Source organism: Schistocerca serialis, chromosome 11 (assembly GCF_023864345.2).
Source record: "Schistocerca serialis cubense isolate TAMUIC-IGC-003099 chromosome 11, iqSchSeri2.2, whole genome shotgun sequence".
NCBI classification, from domain to species: Eukaryota; Metazoa; Arthropoda; class Insecta; order Orthoptera; family Acrididae; genus Schistocerca; species Schistocerca serialis.
The window spans coordinates 209,533,248-209,546,410 of record NC_064648.1 but is presented as its reverse complement, the minus strand read 5'-3'; the positions used below and the strand labels follow the sequence as shown (position 1 = coordinate 209,546,410).

Here is a 13,163-nt window from a genome sequence, read left to right as displayed (position 1 = left end):
CACGCTGCAATGAAATATCTAGCAAAAAAATATTGATTCAAACTATATGAGAAGGTGATAATTGATTATTATTATTATTATTATTATTATTAGAGAGAGAGAGAGAGAGAGAGAGAAGGAAAAGGTCAATATTAATTTGCAGAAAATTTATGAGTGTTGCATACACAAATATAATAGGTCATAAAATTGGACTAGTTTCATAGTTCCCCTTCTTCTATCATGGATTGTATAGAAAAATAGAAAGGGAGAAACTCTGTTGTAATACTTGACTTCTCTTTGTTCAATATCCTTGTCCATATAGCTGTATTCTTTGAAAGTTTATTAATTAACTAGTAATCGACTTCCAAATACTTAAATCCCGTATAATGACAGTCAAGAACCCAAACCTGCACAGCTCACAAGACTGCAGCAACCTTTGGCCAATGACTGCTGACACGCCGTTCAGTGTGGCATCTGGATTATGAATAGTAGTTTACCAAAACAGATACAAGTACCTGCACAGTAAGATAAACTCATCATACTGTTTTATCAGTTCATATACTATTTATCAAATTGTGGAGCAAAATGTATCTGCATTGTGATGAACTTGTGTTCATCATGATCAGTGTAGTTCGCCTATACACAACTGTTTTCTCTAGCTTTGGTTGAAAACTTCTTGTGAATATTCATACCATAACTGTTGAAGACAGTAATTTGCTGAAACTAGTAATAAGAACATTGTTGTACTAATTAATGATCCAGAGTAAATAATAATAATAATAATAATGTTAAAAAAGTTACTGAAGAAAATATCGATCACATGATTTCCAAGTGACACTATGATGATCCATGACCTCCAACTGACACTGTGATGATTCTTGTGGGGTCATTTGAAGCATATCATTCTTGACTGGAGAGACAATTAGGTACGCCCTATTCAAAGAAACCAATTCCAGCATTTGCCTTTCAGTAGTTTATGGGAAACCATGGAAACCCAAATCCAGATGGTCGGACAGACCTGAACTGCTGCCTTCTTGTATGTGAGTTATCAGGTCCACATGATTTAATCCACATATAATGAACTTTTTTTTTGAATTTACACAAAAATGTAAAACCTGCTTGAAATATGTAGATAAAGATTAGTAGTTGATGCAGGATGGCTTTTGTATTATTCAACATATTAATTTTTTTAACATTGCCATTTCAGCTGTTATAAATAACTTTTAAGATACCTCACTACTGAAAATGACTGTAACTAAAGAATTGTTAATCACCAGCTCTTGGTGATCGAAACTTGACTTTTTCAAGTGCTGAGTCCAAGTTCTCAGTCAGACTACATCAAAAGGAAGTGACGCAGTATTATATTGGTACCCATGTGTTAAAAGTCCAATATCAAAATGATCAGACACAGTCAGGCAATAAGAAACTAAAACAGTGGTGCATACCTATGAGGGAGACCTACATGCAAGACTTATCCTAAGCACCCGTGCAGTGCATCCTATACAAATCCTGTTATATTCTATCAAGGCAGTCATACACTAGACCGACAAAGGCCAATGAACAACAACCAACTGCCTCATTGGCTGAGATTTGCTTAATGTGTATGTGTAGCAAATCAGAACCAACAAAGCAGTTGGGCTCAGTTGCAGTTCAGACTGCCAGTGGTAACATCAATGCCGGATAGAATGTCCACTGATTCAGTAGTCATTTGCTGCGCCTGTTGCATGGATGTGTGTTTATTGCGTCTAAAAATACTGAAGTATAGAGTGGAATATGGAGACAGCACTGAAGCTGATAATTTTATCATGAATGGGAATGTTTACCGGACCCTAAAAACTGCAAATATAAAAACAAATTGAAGAGATCAGGTTCTTGGAAGGAAACAAGTGAGCTGTTAGAAAATGATGCGAACGATGTGGAAAAGAAAACGGAATCTTTATGGATATCTTTTTACAGCAAGTACATCTCTCCTAAAAGAAATTTTAGGGTTTATGTAATGCAATAACAATTCAATATCTGCAGATCTCATTTGCAAAAAATTATGAAATAGCCCATATTCCAATTTAGCCTTAAGGTAAGACACAAATTTTGTCCCACCATGCTGCTCCTTACTTTTTAAAAGAGTGGTAATCCACGAGCATCGTTTCTTCCTCTATTTCTTCATCTGATGATCAGCTTCTTGAAGTAAATGGCAGCTAAATGCTCTCCTTCCCTCATAATATCATCTGGTGAAACTGTTATTAAAACGCTACTTTATAACAATAACAAAATGACAGCAACCTCAACAAGCCATCAGAATCAACTGAGATTCCACGTGGTTGAATCCCCTGATCCCAACCCCTTCGTTGGTGAAGGTGACAGGCCAAATGCCAATGCGTCGGCAACCATTTTTGCCAAAGTCCACTGGCTGTTGTTTGTTTGACTTTGTTGGGCTAGTGTGTGCCCACCTTCAGAGGCAGGGCCACATTGTGAAAGCAGCCACATCATATACTGATTCTACAATAACTTCAACACAGCCTTTCGTGTCGGCACAATGACTGATCAGCTGCTCACTTCAATGAATGGCCACCGCCAAACGGCAGCCTAGAGCAGAGTTGACCAACCTGTGGCAGGACATGCCGCTGAGCACAATGTGATTTATTTCAATGGTGTTTCCCAACCAGTGTAATTTCAATCGCTCACCCAGACTTGCTCCTCCTAGTCTACTCCTCTGTGTCATCATGTTCTACACATGACAACCCCTGTCTGCACCAGAGCAAGCTCACCAGTGCAACATTACTGTCCTGTGCACCTGCTACCCCCCCCCCCCCCCACTCTCAACTTCTTCTCCTATCACCCACACAACGACTGCAGTCAGCTGCAGGGCAGGTACAACTTAGTTGGTCAGGTGGTCAGGATTATACAGTAATGCTTGTGCACACATATATATTTGTATTCTGTGTTACTTATTTCTGGAGACTTGCATCATCAGACAACTTAGAAAAGTTTTCAATCTTTCTTGAAGTTTCCCGTCATATTTCAGGAATGTATCTGAAGTAATATTTTCCTATTCCAATATTTCAGCTGATAATCTTACAGCCATTTTCAAGATGGATTGCTGGCAGAATTTAGTAATGTGTGTGTGTCAGTGGTAACGCTGCCAGAACAAAAGCACCAGATGTTGACAAAACATTATGTCTCTCGGAGGAAAGAAAAGTCAGTACAGAGTCAGCAAATCCACAGGCTTGTGAATTATGTGATCAATCATTACAGTGTATGGCATTTGTTGAAAGACAGTGAAAACTGAGAGCAGTAATTCCTCTGAGAGAGCAGATATCAAACAAATGATTTTCAAGATTTGTCAAGCTGGAAATCCATGTCTTGGTTAAGCATGTTGTCTGCTAATTGCATTTCCACAACTTCCTTGATAACTGGAACTCAATAGGATGATGTTGACATCAGTATCTTGATTTTCCCTTAATCCTTGGAATGAACAGCTACTATGTTCAGCAATTGCAGATTTGTTGAACTGTATGAGTCTGAAGTGACGCTGGTGTTCGGTGCACTCAAAAAGTCTGCGGTGGCTGAACATTGTAATTTCACTATGCATTTCATGGATTCCTGGCTACATACTCATCCTATTCTGGTAGACAACTTCTCAACTGAGAAACCACTCATTTCACATCTGCACTCTCAGATCAACTATTGTTCTGAGTCTCTGCTGGCTAATGTTTCAATGCATGTCATCCGTTTTAATAATCAAACACATAATTTGTAAGCACTGTGTGTTTGCTGACTCTGCACTTCCTTTCTTTTACTCTTAGGCACACAATGTTTTATCTACAAGTGGCACTCTTGTTGCTGACAGTGTTATCTCTGGCGCAACTAACCTTGAAAATGGCGGTAAGGTTATCAGCCAAAATATTGGAAGAAAAAATAATACTAACTTGGATGTACCCATGAAAGATTATGCAATAGCTTTCAGTCTTGCTTATGATCCTATCAGCCGCTCAATGCCTCAAGTACACAGTGGGCTGCAATATTTACTTTTTGCATTATTTATACTCAACAATAGTTTTCATTAACATATTTAAACTGAACAATAAGTCATATTAAAAATAAAACATGGGAGATTAGGGTAATTGTGCATGTGGATGAATAACATCATTCAAGCCACAATATAGTAGCCTCAGATGAGGCTACTACATCAGAAATAAAAGAATTACGCACAGAAGCTATTAGTACAATGCAAAAAGTAAATAAGTATATTTGCAAAGAAAATGTGACAACTATAAAAACTGTGACAACAGTTTGTGTAAAACAGATAGAAAATACAAAACAGGATTGATTACGCAAACATGTTGTGGAGTTTTAGCAGATATGAGTAGCTGTTGGACTGAAGTAATTCCAAAAGCTGTAATTTTGAGTGGTAGGGCTGAAGATGGAATTGTGTGGGGGCAGGGGGTGGGGTGGAATGGAAGGAGGGAATTAACATCTTGTTGACATGAACATCTTTAGGGCAACATACTAGCTGAGTAAAACAAAAATGGGGCAAGACACTCTGAAAACCTTGAGGATTTTGGGATGGAGATTTAAATCCTACTACTTCCCTTCCTCCCCCTTCAAAAGTACAAGATGATAGAAGGGCAGGAGGAAGGAGAGAGAGAATCCGAATTTTCTTGTTAAAGTGAAAAAAATGGATTTATCAGGTTTGATTCCATAGGTAAATTGTACTCAGCCTCTGAGATGAATATTCCAGTTGGGACTATGTGCACATACAAGAGTTTGTAATGTTTTAAATTACATTTACTGCACTGGAGATTGTCACACACTGGCCAAAATCTGGATATGCAATAAATATCACTTGAGACTGATTGCTGTATAATCTTTACTGCTTGGAATAAAATAGACGTCTCATTCATAACTACTGAGACTACTCATTTCTTCAAAAGCTTCCTGGAAATACTATAAATTTTAATACTGACTAGTGTTATTCAAGAGTTGCCCCATTAAGCTAGGCACAGTCATTACAAAGATAACCATTCAGATCATGGGCTGATAGCACATGATGATTACAATACATTGATAGGATAGGCTAGTTTTGTGAATATCTCTTTGGTGGTTAGTTCCTCGTAGTTTAGGGTAAATATGAGGTAGCTTAGCTGAATTGGTGTTGTGCATGTGTGTTGTAGGCACTGTTGCTGGATAGATAGACAAGCTGTTCGAAGCTGTGACAAGTTAAATAATAAATGCTACAATTAAATAGAGTGCATGGTCACAATGGAGATGGTGGCTGACAAGAGGACTGGCAATGTCGGTAAACAAAGACAATTTTGGTAAAAAATCTTTTCTACTTATGAATTGATTTGCAGCTTTCTTTCAGTGAGGCATTCTGATTCTTGTAATGATGAGTGTCTGAAGATAGCAGCTGATCAAAATTATGAATGTGGTAGAGCAGAAATATTCTCTTAAATTGCCATCAGCATCTTTTACACAATTTTGATCCCCCAAAACAAAATTTTATTTGGTGTTAACACTACATCTTTCATCTTGACAAAAGGATGAAAGTCTGGAAACATAATTAAAATATAATTATTGCTAAATTGTGGTGATGATGGTATCTTCTGTCATCAACGCTCCCTGTCACAGTGGGGCAAAAAGCTGTTTATTTATTCCTACAAGCAATCTTAGATCTTATAATGAAGTTTTAAAAAAATCATTACTCAATAAAGATGCTCTAGCTGAACTCCCACTTGAATGCCTAAATAAGCGAAGATCAGGCTGGAAACTCAACCTTCAGATTTCCTGAATTAGAAAACCTTTCTAGTCAACAAACAGCAGATTCAGAATGGAAGTAGCACTTCTTGTTGCATAGAGCATGTACCCTCTGGTTTTCAATCTGATAAGACAGTTTTCTCGATGGGCTCCAGGTGTTAATGAATTACACTTCACTTTTGCATACACTTTATTTTAGCATACTGCCTATCTCATGCTTCTTTTCCTTGCAGAGCTCATGTTATTTGTCTGCAAGGTGTGGACTGAAAAAGAAGCTGTCTGCTTGAGATTAATGTTCCTCTTTGTAAGGGCTTTACACATTGGAAATGTGAAATACAGATAAATTTTGCACTTAAAAATGCCTCAAGTTTGGACAACAAAAAGTAACGTATAGTGGGAAGATTAATAATAGACTTAAGAACCAAAAAAAACATTGTGTGAAATGTGGTTTAATAAGCTAGAAAAAAAAAGTGAAACTTTACCCAATACTGCCATTCAGAAGGCATGTATTTTACTTTACTTTTGGACACTTCTTCAATTTTAGAGATATATGGTGGTAAGGCCACTACAGGCATAGGAAGAATGGGTCTGATAAGGATTTTCCAAAAACAGATACAGAAAAGAGCATACAGAAGTAGAAGAGAGAAACCTACAAAGAGAAACACTGAAGCAGAAAGCCAAGATACTACAGTAAAAAGAAGTACAGGTAATAGAACAAAATACAGTAAGAAGAAAGAGAAGCCACACAGTTTTACAAAGACAATACATATCAATAGGAATAGGCTAGAAGCAACACTCAGAATGATTAATAAGTATATACACCAACAGAGGAGGCTGTAAGATAGAAATAGTGAAGTGATGGAAAGTGTTACTGGAGAGTGCAGTGGAGTCTGTCATTTCAGCTGCCAGAATTCTGTTGTCCCTTTCAGCTTTGATCCACTTAGCAGTCATAGCTCTAGGCGCAGTGGTGAAATACAGAACTTAACAAATTAAATAAACTATCACTCAGAGGATAAAATGTCACTACTCTTTCCTGTTCATATCAATGAAATCTATATTAAAGAAAAATGTATGATGGTACAACCGCTTTTTAATTTAAACAAATAAATGCATTTCGTAAACAGTCTGCTGTTGGAAAATGCCTACAATTTTTGGCACATGCGATGTTCACAGTCCCTATAAGTGGTTCTTTTTTTGCACTCTTTGAAAGCTGAGATCCATGTCAGAGCATCTCCTTGTTAGTCTCAGCGTCCTCTGCATGCACCACTGTCATTTGCTTTAATGCCAACTCAAGCCTGTTCCACCAAAAACTGTTTACTTGTCAAACCAGGTACCAACTCTTCTGTGGGGCTTTCCTTGTCTAACAGAATTTCATCTTCACAGTGGCCTCAGTGTTCACTTCTGAGAAATGGTGACGGCTCATGGCATGTTGATAAAGGCTGGCATGACTCAATGTCTTACAGACAGGTCCAGGAAGCTACCCACTCTTTTTCTGTCAACACAATGAGCAAAGATACATATCCATATTTTTTCCTAATATCACCTTGAATTAAACATTAACATGGAACATGTTAAGTTGTTATTATATATTTAAATTTTTCTACATAATCTGATCATACTAAAAACTTACCATCTCATTACAGAAACACGCCAGTCATGACGACACAGATTCTGGTGTAATTTTCTCAAAATGTACCATAGACACATTTGACCACAGAGGCATGAATATATAATATTAACTTATATCCTTCTACTGGCAACAGAACTTAGAAGATGCTGAATAGAATGTGTAACAACAAATTAGATGGTGCGTAAGCTACAGTGCTGAGTGTACTCTATTACCCTCACTCGCATTTGATGAAGACAATTAGATTAATAGATTAATCATCACAGCGTTATGCACAAAAATGGAGTCATCAGTTTGTACCATACTGGGAAAAAGGTCACAAATCAAATATTCTGCATCGACGCCAGGGCCCGATGGTGCCCCTATTGGATTCTGTTCCTGAATTAGCCTCATTTTAATCATGATATGTTGTAGATCCCTTGGATAAAAAAAACTGCCCGATAGTTGAAAGAAAGCAGTATCGTCAGATTAAAAGTCTGTGGCTGACTTTTGGTGCTACAGTGTTGCTACATCATCTACCTCTCAGTTAAAGGTGACACAAAACACAGTGGGTCCCTTCACAAGTGCTGAAATGCTGTTCATGTAACATGGAGCAGTGTTGGCAGCTGCTGCCATCAGGTATGGAAGGAACACAAGATGCACTGTCCACAGCTGATTTATGATCAATGACTGAACTGTGTCAGACAATGTGTTTTGTAGCCCTGAATTTACACTTGTGTCCTAACCTAACCAGAACCTCTTGATGTGCAATGTATTCGAGAAAATGGTGGTCAGCAACCTGCGGCAGAATTATTAATCGTGCCTGCTTTGCTCATGGCAATTACAGCTGACCTGTATGGACATTTCAGCATTAAAAGTTAACTGTAGCATCTCGCTTTTGCAACATGAGCTGACACAATACCGGCTGATGAGCAGTCCTGCTTAGAACTCACCTATAGGTTATAGGCAACACTAGCAGATTCCAAACAAAAAAACAATGATACGAAGAAACATAAGAGCAAATAAAAATCAATACAATGATGAAAGTGATGCAACGGAAGATTAAAATAAAAAATTACACTGAAACCAATTAATTGAAAATAATAATTAAAAAAAAATTAAAATATAATCACCCAATGAGATTGATAGCACACCCTTCTGCACAACAGACTGTAACTATACCATAGCACTACGGAAGACCTTTACTTTGTACTTTTATGCGCTTTTATTTATAAAACCAGTTGCAATGATCATTTGCTGCCTTCAAAAAGCTTGGTTTTATGCCGTATTGTATGAAGTTGGTCTACTGTTGGCTGATATCTGAACATAATAACTGAACATGTGAAGCCAAATCATGTCTTGTGCTAAAGAATCCAGTAGCCTTTGGCAAGTGGTACAAAATGTGCATATTTTGTTACTGTCGTTTTGTTTACGTGGATTCCACTGTGTTTATCATGCTGAATTTTTACGACCTGACAGACAATATTAACAGTAAACTCGGATTTTTTGCGGATGGTGGTAGTTACATAAAATGAAGTACTGTCTGAAGGAAGCTGGACAAATATTCAACCAGCTCTTGATAAATTTTCAATGTGGGATAAAGATGCGCTACTTGCTTTAAATGTCCAGAAATGCAAGATTGTGCACTTCACTAAATGAGAAAATATCACGTCCTATGAAAACACTATCAATGACTTGCAACTGAAACCACTCAACTTATACAAACTGGGTATAACATTTTGTAGGGATACGAAACGGAATTATCACATAGGGCAGTGGGTGGCAGACTTTATTCATTAGCAGCACATTGGGAAATTGCCGTCAGTCTACAAAGGAGCTTGCTTACAAAAATACATCCTGAAATATTGCATAATTGTGAGAGACCCATGTGAAACAGCACTAACAGAGTATACTGAATGTATACAAATTAAGGGCAGCACATATGGTCACTGTTGACTCATGGGAGAGCACTGTGGAGATGCTGAGAAACCTGAACTTGCAGATACTTGAAGACTTATACCAACCATCCTGTGAAAGCCTACTTTTAGTATTTGTTATGTGCAGAAATTTCTGGGAAAATTTTTAAAGGTGCTGAGGAAGGGAGAACGAGGCACCTGGTATCATATTTTTCAGTCTTTTAAACAGGAGCATATTTGCCTTCTTTGTGCTCCAATAGATGTATTTTTCCACTAGGCCACATCTATATTGTGGTAGAGGGTATTCCTTATCATCATAGTCTAATTTTATGATCACAACCTCGACAGGATAGATAACAAAAGGCTGAAGAATATTCATTATTTGTGCTTTGAAACATGGTTCTTGAAGTTTTCTATGTATGTTCTCACAAGATGTATAGGACATTTTTCACAATATATATAGGGAATTTTTCTGTTAGTGTCAGTCAATTAAGACTTTTCAACAATTCTGTTACACTTTCTCACCAGTCAAACATGCCTGTGATCATTTGCTCTACCCCTTTGTGTACATGCCTCATATCACCTGTTATTTTGTCCTGACATGCATCCCATACACTTCAAATTCATGAAATATAAGTATTTTGCATGTCTGCCACTTGCTTTGGCTATGACTGAGCCTACATGGTCAACCAATTTACATCTGTACACATTGTTACTCCCAAACATTTCTGTGACATGACCGATTCCAATCAGGACTCATTTATCCCGCAGCTAAAGGATACAAACCTTTTACATTTCTTTAAGTCCACAACTTTGCATTTTTCTATGTCAAAATACATGGTCTCTATACCAAGGTGATATTTTATTGAGAAATATTTAGATATTATGCAACTTTTATCAAACAGAATTTCCTCTTACATGACCGTTTCAATTACCAAAAGGCCTGACAGTGCAACTAACACTATGTGCCAAGCTATTAATGTATAACATAAACAGTGAAGGTCCTATCATTCCAGTATCTGTAGATGACTCTCCATCTGGGATACCATGCTGTATCCTGTCTGTCAGGAAAAGCTGTTGATCTGGCAGCCTGGACAGTTTCACTTCCAGCTGTATCAGTTGATACTATATGCTATGTGGCAACACACTGATCTGAATCGTATACAACCTCCACTGCACCAACCAATAAGTTTAAGGAGAAAGACACAGAAGGAGACAAAAATTATGAAGGAGGTAAGTGTGCAAAGGACAGAGCTAGAAGAGAAAGAGACAGAGATAGAGAGAAATGGAGACTGACAGATGAAAGAGTATTTGGGTTCTACAAATGGTGAAATCACTACCAATACACTTAGTCTACTGCAACATCTACTCAACTATGGCAGCTTCTCTCGCCGATCTGTCCCTTACCTTCCCGTGCGCTGGTGGTGTGATAGGAGTGTCCGAGTCAGCACCGCCTCCCCCAGGAGTCGGAGAGAGCCGTGAGTCTGGCGTCGTAGATGGGGGGAGGCGCTGCTCTTGTACAGAGGCCAGCCTACAACAAAATGTGACAGATCAGGTCTGTGGCATACAGGTCACCCAGCTAATCTAACTTTAGTTCCTGATTTTTTTTAAAAATGTCCAATTTTTTCTGTGGTCTATGTGCTACTTAAGTATTGTTGCCTCAGCAAAGTAAGTTTGTTCCCAGAGCTGCTGGACAAAAATTTGTCAGCTGGGCACTCAATGAGCAACAGATGGAGAGCTAGGGGGAGGGTAATCTGCTGCCTGCTTGCTGCCAGAAAGTTTTGGAGTTCTCTCTTGTACATGCACCCAGCTAATGAGGACATATCTCCTTTCTGACTCCTTAATAAACCCAGATATTAGATGGGCAAAGTTAGAGTTCTATGGGGATCACTAGAGATGGATACAAATATTATCTACAGAGTAACACTAATGTTGGCTGTAACATACGGCCACTTGGAAAGCACAGATGCTTTGTTAACATCTGAAGGGCTAAATATGACAAAATGCCTTGTTCCTACTTTTCCGCACAATTAGATGTGCCTCCTACTTACATCCTAGCAAGTTTTGCCTTATCTCTGAGTCACACCTGTTTCACTTGCATTAACCATTGCCAAGTATGCAATTAATGAAAACTGCAACAAAATAATGTGAAGGCTGTTCTAGAACACTCTGTCCTTTTGAACCTTCTCTCCACATTAGGACTCATCTTTGTTGTACTGGATAGCAAAAGATTTCCAGTTATGTGTATCACACTGAATATTGCCACAGAAATTATTCCCAATGATGACTTCTACATAAATATGAGTGCAGCAACGAGACTGCAGCTATGGAAAGAATTCACACACTTAAATGACTCTTACATTTGTTTAGTTAAAATGAATAATTTTATGTACACTGGAATAATTTATATACACAGAATTATTAAAGAGTGAGAACAAGCACACAAATTTAGTCTGCCATATACTGCCTTAAAAAGAAGGACATCTACCAAATCTGATGTGCAATGTCTAGAAGAGGAAATGTAAAAAACATACAATAATTTAGGGTAACTCATCAATCTACGCTGAATTTTGCCTTTGAATTGCTTGTGGTATGAATTGGGAATGTCTTACAGTAACCTTTTCAAAGAACTTACTTGTTGCAGATAATACATATCTCTTTGAAATCACTGGCTCTGATCATGAAAGCAATACTAGAAATATGTATAATTTACACAAATATTTAAAATCACTTACTTTAGTGCAGAAAGATCTCCATTATTAATTGCCAAGCAGTTTCAATAATTTGACAGCAATTGCAGACATTTACATGTTTGTATAAATTATGATGTTTTGTATCAATTTATAAAGTAAAATATGTTTTAAAAAATCTACTCACTAAGTGGTGGCAGTAGAACACACATGAAAGTTAATGAAATTTGCAAGCTTTTAGAGCCAATGGCTCCTTCTTCTTGTGAAAGAGTCATAAGAGAGGAAAGAGGGATGAAGGATGAAGGAAAAGAACTGGCAAGGTTTAGAAAATAGGAGAATTACAGAGAAGTCACACAGAACTCCAGGTTAGGGAAGACTTACCAGATAGGATGAGAAGAAAAGGCTGATTGTTGGGGACTGCATGAAACAAGATTCAAAAACCTGAGAGCTTAAAGGTGAACGATAGAGTAATAAGCAATCATCAATCATCAGTAATCTCTGTCTTCCTTATTACCCAGCTAACCTGTCTTCCACCTATAAGCTCTCAGCTTTTCAAATATTGTTTGGTGCAGTCCTTCCTTCTCATCCCGTCTGGTAAGTCTTCTCTGATCTGGGGTTCAGGATGACATTTCTGTAATTCTCGCCATTTCCTAAGCCTTGGCGGTCTTTTCTTTCACCCTTCTCCCCTCCCTTACAATCCTTCTGGCAGGAGGAGGATCCCCTGGCTCCGAAAGCTTGTGGATATTTCATGTGTGTTCTCCTGCCGCTGCTTGGTGAGTAGCTTTTTTATCCCCCTAATTACATTACATTTTCAAAAACTGACAACTCTCATTAAAATATGTTTAAGAGTTTTTTTTCTGGTTCCACATCCTCCAGCAGTTTCACTGAGGGTTTTTGGAAGGAATATTAGCATATCAGTTCTTTCGTAGATTACGAATACATACAAGGTGTGTCCAAAAAGTCATGAAATATATTTTCTGCTGCACCACTATAGGTTGCAGCATGCAGTTGGACCAGTTGGATTAGGTCGGGGTGACCCCCAGCTTTACAGCACACTGAAAGCCAGTCTGCTCCAAACAACAGTAGCATCAGCATCATTGAATAAGTGGACCTCATGTTCATGAATTTTTGAATTTTGACCACTGACTGAGTGTTCAGTTTTTAGCTGACACTCGGAACAGTCCAAAAAGTTCCATGTTCAATGTTGTTATGGAGGAG

At 38.0% G+C, this 13,163-nt stretch overlaps 1 protein-coding gene across 1 annotated transcript in view; it reads right to left on the bottom strand.

Annotated features, from left to right (window-relative positions):
• LOC126426708 (coiled-coil domain-containing protein AGAP005037-like) overlaps window positions 1-13,163 on the bottom strand; it is a 250,976-nt gene that overhangs the window by 65,459 nt on the left and 172,354 nt on the right. Inside the window, exon 14 of the mRNA XM_050088630.1 lies at window positions 10,663-10,786. Coding sequence (XP_049944587.1) covers window positions 10,663-10,786 — 124 coding nt within the window. The remainder of the gene's footprint in view (window positions 1-10,662; window positions 10,787-13,163) is intronic.